At 45.3% G+C, this 17,992-nt stretch overlaps 1 protein-coding gene across 1 annotated transcript in view; it reads left to right on the plus strand.

The window, feature by feature from the left end:
* Positions 1-17,992, plus strand: part of PALLD (palladin, cytoskeletal associated protein) — a 389,328-nt gene that overhangs the window by 175,334 nt on the left and 196,002 nt on the right. The window contains exons 9-10 of the mRNA XM_079926090.1: positions 14,367-14,486; positions 16,258-16,597. Of these exons, the coding sequence (XP_079782216.1) occupies positions 14,367-14,486; positions 16,258-16,597 (460 nt within the window). The remainder of the gene's footprint in view (positions 1-14,366; positions 14,487-16,257; positions 16,598-17,992) is intronic.

Below are 17,992 nucleotides of genomic sequence, written 5' to 3' on the forward strand. Positions count from 1 at the left end.
CTTGGCCTTTCTCGGGGATCGAGGTGGCTCCTGGTCAGAGAGACCGAGGTCAGTCCTGAGCCCCTCACACCCGCGCACCGGGGCCTGGAAAGCACAGTGTGAGCCTGTTAGGGTCCAGAGCAGAAGGGATGCTGAGTGTCATCCTGAGGGAGAAACTGGAATTGATCTGATGCCTTCTTTTTTAAAATTAATTAATTAATTTTTATTGGATTATATAGTTAATTTACAGTGTTGTGTAGTTTCAGGTGTACAGCAAAGTGAATCAGTTATACACATATATATATCTCCACTCTTTTTTAGGTTCTTTCCCCATATAAGTCATTACAGAGTATTGAGTAGAGTTCCCTGTGCTGTACAGTAGGGCCTTATTATCTATTATATATATACAGTAGTGTGTATATGTTGATCCCAATCTCCCAATTTATCCCTTCCCTCCCCTTACCCCCTGGTAACCATAAGTTTGTTTTCTGTCTGTGACTCTACTTCTGTTTTGTAAATAAGTTCATTTGTACCATGTTTTTAGATTCCATATATAAGTAACATCATATGATATTTGTTTTTTTCTGACACTTCACTCAGTATTACAATCTCTAGGTCCATCCATGTTGCTGCAAATGACATTATTGTGTTCTTTTTTATGGGTGAGTTATATTCCATTGTATATAGGTACCACATCTTCTTTATCCATTCCTCTGTCGATGGACAGTTAGGTTGCTTCCATGTCCTGGCTATTGTGAATAGTGCTGCAGTGAACGTTGGGGTCCATGTCTCTTTTTGAATTACGGTTTTCTCTGGATATATGCCCATGACTGGAATTGCTGGATCATATGGTAGCTCTATTTTTAGTTTTTTAAGGAACCTCCACACTGTTCTCCATAGTGGCTGTACCAGCTTACATTCCCACCAATAATGTAGGAGGGTTCCCTTTTCTCCACCCCCTCTCCAGAATTTATTGTTTGTGAGTTTTTGATGTTGGCCATTCTGACCAGTGTGAGGTGATACCTCATTGTGGTTTTGATTTGCGTTTCTCTAATGATTAGTGATGTTGAGCATCTTTTCATGTGCGTATTGGCCATCCGTGTGTTATCTTTGGAGAAAGGTCTATTTAGATCTTCCTCCCATGTTTTGATCGGGTTGTTTGGTTTTTTTTCTATTGAGCTGCATGAGCTGCTTGTATATTTTGGAGACTAATCCCTTGCCGTTCGCTTCATTTGCAAATATTTTCTCCCACTCCGTGGGCTGTCTTTTCGTTTTGTTTACGGTTTCCTTTGCTGTGCAGAAGCTAATCGGATACCTTCTTGTTGTGAGTTACATACACCCAGACCCCACCGCCCACCTGTACGGTCCCCATGTCTGTTACTGTGGTCACTTTTCAAACTGTGGAAGCAACACAACTGCGTGTTTTGCTGTGACATGGCTTTGTGTAAAATTGCACAGTGCTGTTCCCTGATACAGGGGACTTCTGAGACTCAGTCTCCTTCATGACCTGATGTGGAAATCCTATAGGGGGGTTAAGGCCTATCTTTTACATTGCTGTTTTAAATAGACTAGGCAGACATGGATAGATAGATAGATAGATAGATGAATGGATAGATGGATAGATAGATAGGTAGATATAGAAGTAGGAACCAAATATCTCCTTTATCCACAAGAAAGTTTGTGTGAACAAGTCTATGGAGTAGGTTATCTCTTCTGATGCTTTATGTACAATAATACTAAAATCTTGGGCCAAAAATTCTGAAGGCATTCCTGGTGGAATGGATTAAGACTGCTTTGGTCTTGCATTTTGGATTCTGTTTGAGTTCATGCAACTCTTCTTTCATCGTGTTTTATCCAGTGTCATCAACACAGGTGATATGACTTATTAAATGTCTCCTGTGATCTGTGTTGGAAAATCATAAACTAAGCATCATCTGAAAATTTAAAACACTGGGAAGAAGCTGCATAGTTTAGTTTCTGAGTATGTGTGTGTTTGAAAATTGAAAGCTCTCAACACACCAACTAAGAAGGAGTATTTGGGTGAGGAGGGAAGAGAGAAACTCCTTCAGCCCCTCCACCACCCCTCAGACCCCATACACGCCTGTCTCAGTCGTGTTTGCTGTTTTGCTTCTAGAATATAGTTTTTTTGTTGTTGTTGTTGTTTTTTTTTTTTTGCGGTACGTGGGCCTCTCACTGTTGTGGCCCCTCCCATGGCGGAGCACAGGCTCTGGACACGCAGGCTCAACGGCCATGGCTCACGGGCCCAGCCGCTCCGCGGCATGTGGGGTCTTCCCGGACCGGGGCATGAACCCGCGTCCCCTGCATCGGCAGGTGGACTCCCAACCATTGCACCACCAGGGAAGCCCTAGAATATAGTTTTGATCATGAATTATTTAGTGAAACCAGTCCTCAGCATCATCATGGGGTAGTCTGACCTCTAGAATGTTCTTAAATGCTTTTTGGTTTAATGTGGCAAGATCATGCCAAGAAGAGCGGGAGACGGAAGGCCTTCCTCGTAAACTGCACGTCCTAGCAGCGTATGAAAAAGTCTGCCCTCGCTGTGTTCGCTGAAGTTTCCTATTTTTCTTTTCCCTTTGGTTCGATCTGGAAGCATTTAAGAAAACAGACTCCTCCGTTCAAACCACAATAATAGCACTTGCTGAAGACAGATAATTCTTGATGGAGCGATATTTCAAGCATATCTGTCAGTCTAAGGCAAACACGTACATAGTCAGGAGCGATGAAAAACAAGACACCACTAGTCTTCCTCGACCTCTGCTAATTCCTCCACAATTATATTCTCCACGACATGGTTGGAATTGCTTCCTTTTTTTCATACAGGACCATTAAAACACTCTGCCTCAGAGAAATTCCCTGGTGGTCCAGGGAGTCGGCACTTCCACTGCCGTGGTCCGGGTTTGATCCCTGGTCAGGGAACTAAAATACTGCAAGCTGAGATGCGTGGCCAAAAAACAAAAAAATACCCTTCCTCAGAAATCTACACTTGACACGGAGAATTAACTAAAACCCACACGCATGAACAACTGTTCAAGTGACTGCTCACATGAGTTGTGATGAGTTAGAACTTTAGAACAAGCACACACTGACACATACTTGTAGTTAAACAATGTCCTGACTTGCCTGACAGAACCAGGTATGATTACGATTCCTTTACTACTAGGCGAATGTTTTCTAACATTGACTTGAAGTTGACCATTGATGCTTCCAGGGGAAAAAAACAGAACATGTATTGACTCTTTCACTGTCCTTAAATGACCTGATGGACTATTGCATCCAATACACAGACCTCTCAACTACTCAACCTTAGAGAATGTACATAGGAACTGGCTTCCCTTGTGGCTGTTTTTTAGCCACTGTTAAATGGAGAGGAGGAAAATTGACATGACTACGATACATCTGAGGCAAGAGGTGAATTTTACAGAACTAGGTCGGAGATATTCTCCAAATGCTAAAATATAAGTAGCCTTTGAAATTCAGAACATACCTGAGCATTCTGGTTTTCCTGCCCTCTCTCCCCTTCCTGACATGATCACTGTTGCTCTCTCCCTGCTGGCTGGCCTCCCTCCCTCCCTCCCTTTCTTTCCCCATATCCCCCCTCATTTATTTATATATCTCTTTTTTTCTTCTCTTCACTCTCCTTCTTTTTTCTTATTCATGGGCAAGATATTTTAAAGCCCTAGAAATGAAACTGAAATGCACTAGTGCCTGGTCACAGCCCCCGTAGGGATTAGATGTTTAGATAAGGAAGGAAACAGCCCATTCCCTGCGATGCATTTGTGCAACGGAAACAGGTTTTTCTTGTCACTCCTCTGCTGGGTCTGTCTGATGTGTTTTCCACTCCTCTCTTGTCTAGACAGAAGTCAGCTTGCATCACCCATCTTCTCAGACAGCTTTGTGAGTCCATAGCAGTGAGCTTACTCAGAACCCACATGTGTCTGTCACGGTACCTGCTCTGGCCTCCTTTGTTGACGTTCCGACTTTACCCTGATTGCATCCTTCAAAGACCAGTGGGGGGGGGCGGGCAGGGCCACAGAAGACTCCTTCGACAGCTGTCCGCGCTCAGGTCCTGACTCATACGTCTGCAAACAGCCACAAACTGTATCGCGTTACTTCTAGAGCACTGTCTCATGACACGCAAAATCGAAACTCCAAAAACCAACGTGTCTTACTGGTTGGGAAACGGTGCACGTAAAAGTGCGGTGCCCTGGCTTTCAGTGTGCCTCCAGGGCCACCCGGCCTCCTAGATCTTGGGGCGTGGAATCTGTGCTTTGGTCCCGTGAATCACGATGTGAAGGAAATTATAGTTTAAATGTACTGAGGTGCTGAGCAGTAGGAGGGCCACAGTGAGGATGTTTGAATGCGATTCCAGGTTAAGATTGGAGTAAGCAAAAGTGGGTTGGGTAAAGCCTGTGGTTCCCAAACTGTGTGGCAAGGCGCCCTGGGTGCCACACCATCCGGCAGGGGTGCTGGAGATGCTGGAGATTTTTGACAAACACAGTGACACTGGACATCTCCTGGGGACGACTGCCGGCTCGAAACAGTTCCAACGTTACATCACCCTACATTCTCTGCTGTGACGTCGTATCTTTGTGAAACTGAGTTTTTGGTGTGTGTGTGATAAAAAGCAAGTCCCACGTGAAAATCGGGTGGACTGTGAAAGCAGGCTGGCTGGGTCCCATCTGATTCCAGGAGGGATTGTGCCCTCCCAGCATACAAACACATCCATTAGTAAGTGATTGTGGTGATTTAAGAATAAAATATTGGTATTTTTCCTTCAATTTATATGTATTTTTTAAAACAATAACTAACTTGTTAAGACCTAAATATTATTACGTTCTTTAGAAAGAACTGCTTAACGAAGGAGGCTATTCAGTATGTCTTTAGGTTTTGGAGCACCGTAAAAAATGACTGAGACACTTAGGGTCTCGTGAACCTAGAAGGTTTGGTGAGAAATCTCTGGGGAGAGAGGGAAAGGCACCAAGACACCAAAGGGAAAACTGCGTGACTGTTGGAACCCTGAGATCTGCGTGCCTCTGCCCCGCCCCCCCAAACTGGCCTCTAGAAGGCCAGCCTGGTGGAGGCCGAAGGGCTCATTTCTGGGTGATGGCAGCATCCCAAGAGAAAAAAATCCATCCATAGTGATGCGGGAGTTTCTCCAAGACAGAGGCCATCTAGATTACACCCCGGGGAAGGCCAGGGCGAACGGCCGCTCTCTGCTGTCCAGATTCCCGTCAGCTCAGAGCCACGTCGGACAAGAAGAGATCAAAGGTGTCTGAAGGAACCTCCCTCTGGGATGATACAGGAGAGCACGAGCAACTCCCCAGAAAGCAGCTTGGAGGAAGCAGACTTGCAAAGAGAAGAAGATGTAAAAACAAAGCAGCGCTCTCGTCGGAGGGGTGAGAAAATCAGCGCATCCAAGAAGAAAAAATAACAGGTACAAGGGGGGAGGAGAGGAGGGCCGTTCAGAAAACAAGGCGTGCTTGCGATGAAAAAGCTGGTAGCAGAAATGAAAGTTAGGAAATGTCTCGCAAAGTAGGAGAAAAAGGCAGAGAAGGGATGTAGAGAGAAAAGGTAAGGACATTAGATGGTAGACCCGCCCCGGTAGACAACACATTCATAAGTAGGATTCCAGGAGAAGAGGACAAAGGGGAGAGATTATCCATGCAATTTGTTTTTCATTCCTCAAACGGAAGGATATCAGTTTCCAGATTGAAAGGACCCGCTGAGATCACAACGTATGAAAACACATTGACAGCGGTGTGCACCACTGTGAAATTCACAACATCCAGGACGAGGCCATGATGCTCTCCATGTCCGGGGAGGAAGCACCAGGTCACAGCAAACTAACAGTATCAGAGTGACCTAGGACTTCTCAGCAGGCTTCCTAGGCACACAGACAGCGAAGCAGCGCCTTCCAGATTCTGGTGTAAAATGACCTCCAACTCCATAAGGAGATGTGGTCAAGATTTTTCAGAGTTGCAGGGTCTCAAGGATTTTCCTCCACAGCTTGTCTGTAGGGTGTGACCCCTGCAGCGAGAGAATTCACCGGCCAGAGCAAGATGTGAGGACAGGAGCATGACAGCAAATGAAGCCAGAGGCCGGGGTCCCCGGAAGGCACGGCTACACGTCGATGTGTGACAAGGACAGACACGGCAAGGCATTCATCCCTGAGAGCTCAGGGCCGCCGCCCATCTCCTGCCCTGACAACAGACGGTTGCGGGTGAGCTGACCCCAGGTCGCATCTCTGCTTGGCCCGGCCTGTCACTGCCTGCCGGGTCAGTTGGGAACACTGTTACCGCCCACGGAAGTGCTCTGATTTGACCCGGTGCTGAGATCTGGAAGTTGGCCATGTTGACCTTAAAAAGAGAGATTTCGGAGACACAGACACCACCAGTGATTCCTCTGGGCTGTCCAGTTCCTGCCCATGCTTAGCCCCTCCAGGTACCCACCGACCCACCCCCGGGAGCCCCAGATTTCCCAGGAAACCCCGTGACCTTGCCTACCCCTTACCCCTGAGGGCTTTGGTAAATGTCTGGGGAAGTTGAACTTTTTTCTGACCGTGGGAAGGTGGCCTTTTTTTTTTTAACATCTTTATTGGAGTATAATTGCTTTACAATGGTGTGTTAGTTTCTGTTGTATAACAAAGTGAATCAGCTATATGCATACGTATATCCCCTCTGTCTTGCGTCTCCCTCCCACCCTCCCTATCCCACCCCTCTAGGTGATCACAAAGCACCGAGCTGATCTCCCTGTGCTATGCGGCTGCTTCCCACTAGCTATCTGTTTTACATTTGGTAGTGTATACATGTCCATGCCACTCTCTCACTTCGTCCCAGCTTACCCTTCCCCCTCCCCGTGTCAAGTCCATTCTCTACATCTGCGTCTTTATTCCTGTCCTACCCCTAGGTTCTTCAGAACCATTTTTTTTTCCTTTTTAGATTCCATATATATGTGTTAGCATACGGTATTTGTTTTTCTCTTTCTGACTTACTTCACTCTGTATGACAGACTCTAGGTCCATCCACCTCATTACAAATAGCTCAATTTCGTTTCTTTTTATGGCTGAGTAATATTCCATTGTATATATGTGCCACATCTTCTTTATCCATTCGTCTGTCAATGGACACTTAAGTTGCTTCCATGTCCTGGCTATTGTAAATAGAGCTGCAATGAACATTGAGGTGCATGTGTCTTTTAGAATTATGATTTTCTCATGATATATGCCCAGTAGTGGGATTGCTGGGTTGTATGGTAATTCTATTTTTAGTTTTATAAGGAACCTCCATACTGTTCTCCACAGTGGCTGTATCAATTTACATTCCTACCAACAGTGCAAGAGTGTTCCCTTTTCTCCACACCCTCTCCAGCATTTATTGCTTGTAGATTTTTTGATGATGGCCATTCTGACTGGTGCGAGGTGATACCTCATTATAGTTTTGATTTGCATTTCTCTAATGATTAGTGTTGTTGAGCATTCTTTCATGTGTTTGTTGGCAGTTTGTATATCTTCTTTGGAGAAACGTCTGCTTAGGTCTTCTGCCCATTTTTGGATTGGGTTGTTTGTTTATTTGATATTGAGCTGCATGAGCTGCTTGTATATTTTGGAGATTAATCCTTTGTCAGTTGCTTCATTTGCAAATATTTTCTCCCATTGTGAGGGTTGTCTTTTCATCTTGTTTATGTTTTCTTTTGCTGTGCAAAATCTTTTAAGTTTCATTAAGTCCCATTTGTTCATTTTTGGTTTTATTTCCATTTCTCTAGGAGGTGGGTCAAAAAGGATCTTGCTGTGATATATGTCATAGAGTGTTCTTCCTATGTTTTCCTCTAAGAGTTTGACAGTGTCTGGCCTTATATTTAGGTCTTTAATCCATTTTGAGTGTATTTTTGTGTATGGTGTTAGGGAGTGTTCTAATCTCATACTTTTACATGTAGCTGTCCAGTTTACCTAGCACCACTTATTGAAGAGGCTGTAGGTGGCCTTTTCTTTACACAACGAGATAAATGCTTGTTAGTCAGCATTTAAAAACTTAGTGAAGTAAGTCAGACAGAAAAAGACAAATATCATAGGATATCACTTATACATGGAATCTAAAGAAATGGTACAAATGAACCTATTTACAAAACAGAAATAGAGTCACAGATGTAGAAAACTAATGGTTACCAGGGGGTAAAAGGGGGAGGGATAATATGGGAGATTGGGATTGACATATACACACTACTATGTGTAAAATAGTTGACTAATAAGGCCCTACTGTACAGCACAGGGAACTCTGCTCAATACTCTGTAATGGCCTATGTGGGAAAAGAATCTAAAAAAGAGTGGATACATGTATATGTATAACTGATTCACTTTGTTGTACACCTGAAACTAACATGACATTGTAAATCAACTGTACTCTAATAAAAATTAAAACAAAAACTAAACGCATTTTTGAAGGATACATACATATGTGGTAAACATATAAGGAAAATCAAAGGAGTGATTATCTCTAAAGGGGAAGGAAGATTCAGCTGGGGAGGGCGTATGGGACATTCTGCAGTATTGGTCATCTTTTATTGCTTAGACTTATTGATGGGTGTGCAGGGTTTCATTTCATTGTTACTCCTTAAACTGTGCATTTTTATTAAAAATTTTTTTATTGAAGCATAGTTGATTTATAATGTGTTCATTTCTGCTGTACAGCAAAGTGAATCAGTTATACATGTATATAGTCTTTTTCATATTCTTTTCCATTATGGTTCATCTAGCATATTGAATATCGTTCCCTATGCTCTACAGTAGGACCTTGTTGTTTATCCATCCTATATGTACTAGTTTGCGTCTGCTAACCCCAAACTCCCAATCCATCCCTTCCCCAGCCCCCTCCTCTTTGGCAACCACAAGTGTGTTCTCTATGTCCGTGAGTCTTAAACTGTGTACTTTAAATATCTTTCTCTATATATGATACAGTTTGAAGTTTTTAAAAATCCTTTATAAAAATTTATACAAGGCTTACAGTTACCCACACTGAATCTCATCTTGCTGATTTTAGCCCAGAGTCCTTTTTTATTAGTTGTGTTACCCAAACCATGTGGTTTGGAAGGTAAAAGCTGGATTTTTTTTTGTTTTAAGTTAGGCTGGCCCCCAAAGGGGGGGAAAAACCTGTGAAGGATGACATTTATGAACGTGTTCCCTCATTACCCAGAGGACTTAGTAATGTTATCCTTGCTGCGTCATCATTTTACGTTTCTGCAAACAAAATGGTTTTGTTTGTATTTAACCAAGAGTTCAGCATGTCCAAGAACTTGAGTGAAATTTGGGGTTAACCTCTGAGAGATATTTACATGATTAAGTAATTTTTAGGCAACTTTAGAAAGCAGAATTTACCATCAGCAAAAATGGTTTCCAGTTTACTAAGTTATTATATGCCCTCAAATCAAAAGTCACCAGTTAGGAAAATTGGATTAAAAAGGACTGTACTTAGAGTTATTAATAACTTTAATTTTTTGCGTTTTTTAAAGGACATTTTTTTAATAAAAATAAGTGAGCCTCTATTTCCCTTTATTTGAGACAAGCAGTCACTTCCTGATTCCCATCCCTCACCAAAATGTACTTCACAGAAATCTTAAGGTCTTTGTTCGAATAAGATGTTACTAGATGAAAATTCAGTGCTGCAGCTGGGCTCATCTCCTGTCCTGCTGGCTTTCTTCATCCCTGTAATGTCAGAGCCATCCCAGCTGAGACGCTCCTTTCTCTCAGCAAAATGTGAGCCTCTTGTCACTTTCGGATGAAATTTTCCAAGAGAATCAAAGCTGAACAACTTTTAGGGCATTGGACTAATGTTTTATCTAGTAAAAGTCCCTGAGACGTAGCAGTGTCCGAAGATCACCGAAAGAACTTGCCAGTGCTTTTTTATTCTTATTTTTTTCTTCCATATGTAGACTGTCCAGTCGGTCATCAGCTCTGTGCATGAATCTACCTCATTTTATGCAATAGAAGTGTTCCTGAAAATTCATAGAAAATGAAGTTAGTTCAGTCAGATTCGAAACATGCAATCTTTTCATTCTCAAAAGGGCCCTCTGGAGGAGAAGGGGCAACTGTATAAACAAGCTCAGGTTTTCTTAAAATGGCATAACTTAAAAAAAAAATCAAAATTGTAGATAACACAAGAAGACACCCTGAGAGTTGGCCAGATCATCACTCCAAAGCCACTTTCTATTATCCCTACTGGATAAGATTTTACCCTGATTTAAAACATAGGTTCAGGGCACAGAACTGTGTTAACTGTAAACACAGTGTTTACAGGGAAAGTGTTTTCAGGCATTGAGAGCAATGGCATTTCTCTGTCTCCAGAAAGTCCATCTTTCCAGGCTGAGAGAAGACCGTTCAAGTGCATCGGCCCTGGGAGGACAGTGCAGGGAGGGAGGGGTCAGCCACGGCAGCTGACGGCCCCAGGCTCCCAACAGCATCCTCTAAGATGGAGCCCATCTCCCAGAGGATGGGGGGGGGGGGTGGTTTTCCCCAAATCTCTACAGACTGGGCTGTTCATTTCTTCTCCCACCGTCATGGCCACGTGACAGTGTCCTTCGGACTGGGCTTGTATCCTTCCAGTGTATCTCATATATTGGAGGACACACAGCCCACCTACTTGGGCAGATGGGTTTCTAGTGAGTTACTTGGATAGTGAGAGTAATTGAAGTGTTCAGATCCAGGAAACTCCTTGTTTCCCATCTTAAATCTTTTATTACTTCATTTCTCATTGGGTTTCTCATGTCCTGGACCAGGAAAAAATGCAGAACAGCTAAGAGGCCTTGTGCTGTCGGAAGAAGGAGCTTGTGGGGGACGGGGTGTGACTGTCAGCATTTTGGCCTCAACATTAACCATGACCTTGAGAGGATCCCTTTGGACCTTGGACCTCACTTGAAGAAATGAGCAACTTGGGCTCGTCCACATACAGTCCTTTACAGCTGTAATATCCTGTGCTTTATTGACCCTCCTCTGGTTAAGGACACTTCTAACTCATCTCGTAACCATGTGTATTCAATTTAAAATTCCCAGTCCCTGTTGCCTTTCCAGATACATCTCACTTTCCCAGTGATTCATCTTATGTGAAGCTCTGACTTGAATTATTTCCACACTTTATTCCTCTTTGATTGAGAAGCCTTGAACTGTGTGCAGTACACTCAGAAACACACAGGGTACCTTCCTTCACGCCCTCTGTCATCCTGTCATTTTCCTTCTGTTCAGGGAGCCTTTTTATCAATAATAATTGTGTGCTTTAAATGTATTCAAGCCTTGGGACTTCCCTGGTGGTGCAGTGGTTAAGAATCCACTTGCCGATGCAGGGGACACGCGTTCGAGCCCTGGTCCGGGAAGATCCCACATGCCCCAGAGCAACCAAGCCCGTACGCCACAACTACTGAGCCTGCGCTCTAGAGCCTGTGAGCCACAACTACTGAGCCCGTGTGCCTGAACTACCGAAGCCTGCGCGGCTAGAGCCCGTGCTCCACAACAAGAGAGGCCACCACAATGAGAAGCTTGCACGCCGCAACGAAGAGTAGCCCCCGCTCGCTACAACTAGAGAAAGCCCGCGCGCAGCAACGAAGACCCAACACAGCCAAAAATTTTTTAAAAATTAAAGAAAAAATGTATCTGATGCCTTTACCTGCAAACTCTTTTCTTAATATGCCAAACACCTCAGCAGGATTCCTTGATGTTTTTTGAGCCAGGAACTCTGGTGGGCCCGACAGCGCAGTGTTTTTAAACTGTGGATCATGACCCATGAAAGTGGGTGGCAACCACCACTAGTTTAAAATAAAATAGAAGAGAAAATGGGTAGTAACCAGAATTTTCCCACTATTTCTATTTCAGTGTCTGTTCTTTCAAAAAGAGAAAATAATTCTGTTTATTTGAAACAAGGCAACACATTTTTAGGAACTCAGCCTATCTTGTAATTGAAATCAACGCCCATGAGCTCTCTTGGGACATAAAGGAAGACTCACTTTCATTTTATTTATCGTTTGATTGGTTCACCTTTGCGTTTTTTACTTTTATTGGTATTTAAAAATGGACATGTAATTTTAATAGTTAAAAATGTTTGTATTAGAAGGTAGGACTTTTACCCACAGTGAGCACTTTGCCCTCCCAGTGTTTCAAACATAACATATGTTTGAGGGCAAGTTTGCTAATTTTCATTACTGATGTTTGACTCCAGGGGCAACGCATTCCTCTAAATTCTGAAAAGCTTGCCCTCAGGGCTGTTAGAGAAGGAGCTTGGAAGAGAAGTTGCCCACATCCTGGTTCTTGAAAGCATGGCTGCCCAGACATCGGTGGCTCCAGGTGGCGACCACCCGTGTCCCTAATCCTGAGGGTCAGCCGCTCAGCTTAGCCCCCAGTGGGGCACCAGACTTGGCCCACCCAGGTGGGCTCACTCCACGGGCTGTGGCTGGCCTCCAGGTTGGCAGGGATGAGCCGGGTGGTCTCAGTTGTGGTGGCCCATCTCTGCTCAGGGGCCCCTTTCTCCAGCCCCATGGCCTCCATCCCTGAGGGGTTCAGCCGGGCTCCTAGAGATGGAGCAGAACCAGAGGGGACCTGAGGCTTTGGCTCAGAACAGACATCACTCCCACCGCTTCTAGGGTTAAAACAGCCGTCAGGCCAGCCGGAACCCCAGGGCTAGGGAAGGGGATGGGGCTGCAGAGTCCCATTGCAGCAGGGCCTGGATGCAGGAGGGGATAACTGCAGCCATTCCTGCAAAAAATCTATGGTACAGAGTCTCACGTGGCCCACATAATGCGTGAATAATCAACAGGCTCTGTGGGAATCAGAAGTATATGATTTTTTTAAAATTAATTAATTAATTTATTTTTGGCTGTGTTGGGTCTTCGTTTCTGTGCAAGGGCTTTCTCTAGTTGCGGTGAGCAGGGGCCACTCTTCATCGCGGTGCGCGGGCCTTTCACTGCTGTGGCCTCTCTTTTTGCGGAGCACAGGCTCCAGACGCGCAGGCTCAGTAGTTGTGGCTCACAGGCCTAGTTGCTCCGCGGCATGTGGGATCTTCCCAGACCAGGGCTTGAACCCGTGTCCCCTGCATTGGCAGGCGGATTCTTAACCACTGCGCCACTAGGGAAGCCCCTAGTGTATATGACTTTTCTTAACACTTACCAACAGAATCGTCTTATGTTACTTGTACAATATAGACAATCGTTGAATTTAAAAATAGTTAATGCACTCCCATAATAATACATACGTACATACATTAATTAATTAATTGGAAATAGCTGATACACTCTTGATCGAGCTGCTTCTTAATGGAACAGCTAACAGTTCCTGACGACAAAGCATTTAGCACGCACCAGGCAGCATCCTAAGAACAGTGTGTATCATGTCCCAAGAATAGATGGTCGTGAGGAGCGTGGAGTCTGGAGCCCATCTTGGTTCAAGTTGCCACTCATGAGCTGCGTGACTTTGGGTAAATCAATTAGCCTTACTGTGCTTCAGCTTTCCTGTCTGTAAAACAGGCTAAGCGTAGTCATTGTAACTCATAAGGTTGACATGAGGGTTAAATCTAAATTCATCTATATTCAGTGCTGGTAGTGTTACCTAGTGCCTGAGAAGGGCTTACGTAACTGTCAGCTGTTGTCGTGGTTACCATCACCACCCCTCACAGTAACCCTGTGATGGTTGATTTATGAGTCATGATTCATACAAATCCTAAAAGGTAGGTTCTCTTATTATCTCCATCTTCTAGGTAAGGGCTCTGAAGTTCGGGGAGGTGGACCAAAGTCACAAAAGCCCCATGGGGCAGCGCCGTCATTCAGGCCCCGGCAGCTGGTTCCAGAGTCCGGGCTTTGCATGCTACAGAACATGGCCGCACTGTGTAACAGTAGTATCCAGAATAATTGTCCGCCGTCAAACATTTCCATGTTATGTTCTTTTTTTCCCATTGTCAGCTTTTCAGAGAAGCTTGATTTTCCCCACCAGTGGCTTTTCAGTTGAGCAGCTACATTGTAGTTGAAAGGCCTTCCATGACCATCAACCAAACTAGGCAGGAGCTGGCATCTTCCACGTGCCTAGCACAGAGGCACACACTTTGCAAACTTCTTGTGTCCTCTACACAGATACACTTGTGAGCTGTATGTTACCCCTGTTTTATAGGTGAGGAAACCAAGGCTGATGGAAAATCACAAAGAATGAGTCCCACTCCAAAGCTTTTGCCACTAGGTTGAACAGCTCAATTCAATGTCAAGAGATTCTCTTGTGATGACTTCGTAAAGTGACCCTATAGTAATTGTTACTGAATTTGCTTGTTTTAGAAAGGCAGAGGGTCTGGCTTCTTTGGACCAACTTTGTGGTTACCCTCTGATGAGTTACTCTGCTCTCTTCCTTCCAGAGGAGATCTGCACCCTCGTTATAGCAGAGACGTTCCCTGAGGACGCCGGGATCTTCACGTGCTCGGCGAGCAATGATTACGGGTCAGCGACCAGCACTGCTCAGCTGGTGGTCACCTCAGGTATGTGAGGAGCGAAGGGTTGCGGGTCCCCACGGCAGAAAGGACCCACCGGGAGGACTGCTCAGCCTCCAGGAATGCTTTGCCCCGGGGGTCATCCTCACAACCAGGGTTTCATCACCGAAACAAAAGGCTGGGGTGGGAGATGGGGAGGGGAAGCGGAGATGAAAACACAAAGGTGATGATGATGTAGCAGCGAAACACACGTGGGGCTCTTCTTTCAGTCTTGGGACCTTGGTCTTGGAAACAATGCGATGGCTGCCCAAGGGCCTCCTGCTGGCCCAGAACTCTGCTCACACCAGTGTCCACGGGGTCTGGAGATACTGGTGCAAATCAGTCACTGTTTAACCCACTAGATAAACCTAGAGAAGCTGTAAAGATCTTAGAAACCAGATTTCATTGAGACTGGACGCCTATGAAAAACTAAAGGAATGTATCTTATTATTAAAACCAACATTCAGAAATATCTGGGCAGTTTTTTAAACTCAGAAACTTAGTGCTAGGGAAAGCAACCTGAAACAGTTCTTTTCCTTTATTTCTTTGACTTTTAGTTAACTGTTTTCTACTATTATTAATTAGCTTTACCTGGTCTTTACGGCCTTATTTCTGTTGTTTATTTTACAGTGGTTCTAAAAATACCTCTGGCCAAGCCCAGTACGGGGCACCATGGTTAGGAGGCAGTGAAGACACAGCCGAGTGGCACCTAGATTTCTCTAGAACAGGGAGAACTCGTGCTAGGGGGCGGCAGAGACACAGAAAAAACCAGTTTAGGGCTGTAGCGGGGAATTAGTGCTTTTTCATCTTCATTAAGAGACAAAACGTAAAGTTCACCTTAACGGGACACCAGTGGATAGGAATGAGGGCTCTAAGTGTTAACAGGAAACTCCAGGGTCACGATCAGAGCTCCAGGGAGGATCCCAGTATTTTGATTTTGAGTTGAAGACAGTCCCAGCAAATGGCCACAGCAAGAGTGCAGTGCTCTAACCACGCGGCCAAAACTCCAGGCTCCTCGTCCGCGTGGCAGAAATTAACATGCAGTATTTCCCATTTTCCTTGGGGATAAATCTGCTCTAGACCAAACATAAGAGCTATTTTTGAGCTACATGTTCACCTCAGTAGGCATTTTTTGGAGCTCTGCTGGACTCTGCGCAAGGCAAGGAATACAAAGATACTCTTAAGATGCGTTCAGGCCATTGACAGTAACAAGCAAAACTTTCTTTTGTATCAAGTTACAGCTGGTGTCAGTCATGTGAACCGGAAAAAATTGTCTGTGAGATTGTAAGACATTTCCCTTAGACTCAGAGCGTCACTTGGCTTTATGATGGATGAATGAATGAGTGAATGAGTGAATACCCGTTGCCCAGCACCGAAAACCTTTGTAGCCTACACTAATGTCAGCAAAGCTCAGGTAGGATGTTCCGTTGGATCCATGGGCTGAAATGCAAGAAGACAAAGCATCATTAGTTGATACTGTTTGTGTTGTCATTTGTTTTTTTTGATGCTGTTTGTGTTGTGTGTGTGTGTTTTAACCAAGTTCTATCTTTAGCTCTTGTTTGAAATTTGTTAATGAATTGGTAGCTGGTCTCCCAGCTGGTGGGCCATTCAGGAAATGAAACAGGTGCAGTGAAATCAAGCCTGGGAGACCCAGGCCCCCCCTCGGCATTGCCCCATCAACAGCTAACAGGACCCTGGGCTCCCAGGCTGTCTGTGACGGTGGGAAGGGTCTGTGGATCCTAAGCATATCACGGTGTCTTCCTCCTGTCCCCTCCCTCAGCCAACATGGACGCCTGCAGCTACGACTCAGCTGGAGAGGCCAGCAGTGGCCGCTTCCAGCCCTCCCCGCTGCCCCCTCCAATCTGGGACACCGGCTCTTTCGAGTTGGCTTCACAGAAACCAGCTGAGATCCAGCACGTGACCGGCCCCGTGTTCGGGCTGAGCCCGACGGCCCTTCAGTTCAATTCCGCCGCGGAGAGGGAGACCAACGGCGTCCACCCGGGCCACGGAGTGAATGGACTGATGAACGGCAGAGCTGATGGCAGCAAAGCTCTTCCCAGCGCAGCCGTGCTGCTGTCACCCACAAAGGAGCCCCCCCCTCTGCTTGCCAAACCGAAACTGTGAGTACTCCCGCACGGCTTGATCACACTGTGGTACTTGCGCTGAATTGCCTCTGTTGCCAGGGAAACCGTTTTGCCTGGGCTCCACCACGGGGCAAGTGGCCCCTCCTGCAGGCGAGTTGTCCCGGGCTGGTGTGACCTTGCTACCAAGTGGGGTCCTTCAAAAATATAAATGATACCCCAAAGTAAAGAAGGTAAATGAGAAGCTTGGTCAAATCTGCCTTTTGCTAAAAACTGTAAATGGTTTCAGCTGTGAAAGTATCTGTGCCTGGTGCAGCCTTCCGACGTATGCAGGGGTGTAGCCCTCCCCAGAGGAGCTGGGAAGGGAGTACGTTGAGCTGTCTATTAAAAGCATTTCCAAATGTTTCACATTTAAGAATCAGTAAGCAAATCCGATCCAGATAAGCACGGGAAGCCTGAAAGCTGAGGATGGAGATTGTGGGTGCAGACCCTGGGGAAGGAACGAGTGCAGAGCGCCCTTCCCAGCCCGACCCACTGGGCTTTGGGACCCACGGAAGGCGTGTTTCCGCGGATACCACCTTCGTATTTGGTTTCCATTATCTTGTTAGGATGATAAACCTTGCGTGCGCTGTTTCCATTGGCACCACCGGGGAGGGTGGTGATGATCGGAGCTGTCACAGTGTCAGAGAGGAGGAATCAGTTAACAGAACAGACCTCGAGTCACTGCCCTGATGGAGGTCGGTGGAAACGTCAGCGTCACATCAAATGTGTACATAGTCTACGTGGCCACATTTCCTTGAGAATGAATTCTCCAGGATCTGGGAAAGCGCCCTGCGTTTCCCCCGTGATGTCTGAGCTTTGTGATTTGGGGCAGGAAGGATGGCTTCAGGATAGGAGTTACTCTTTGCTTCCCTGGTACTGAACAGCCTGCTTTATTCTCCGTTCCATCAGCTCATTGGTGAGAATAGATCGGTATTCAAATGAGAATAATATCTTATATCCGTACATCACTTTATTGTTAGGCGATTTTATGAGCATTATTAGACTAATCAAGTAACAAATCATCCAGACAGATGGCTTAAGTTAACAAATGGGCGGGCAATTTTATAAAAGTAAACTCCTTGACAATCTTGTGTTGCAGTTTCAGAAATCTCTCTTCTACTACCCCGCATTTTGTAGGCAGCAGGGCTGCTAGGTTTGTGTACGGTAGCGAATGTTCCATACCTAGACTCCAGGCGGGCTGAGATGCCGGGCAGGTCGCAGGAGCTCAGAAGTGGCAGCCTTAAAAGAGATTTACACTCTTGTAGCTCCAACCCACTCAATGAACCGCCTCTGCTGACTACCTTTATCTTTGCATCTTGAATATGTATTTGCAGTGCTTTTAATGAAATAAGGGACCTGCCTTCCTGAGGGAGAACGGGCGGGGTGTCCACT

This window comes from Stenella coeruleoalba (assembly GCF_951394435.1).
Source record: "Stenella coeruleoalba genome assembly, chromosome: 7".
In the NCBI taxonomy this organism is placed as follows: Eukaryota; Metazoa; Chordata; class Mammalia; order Artiodactyla; family Delphinidae; genus Stenella; species Stenella coeruleoalba.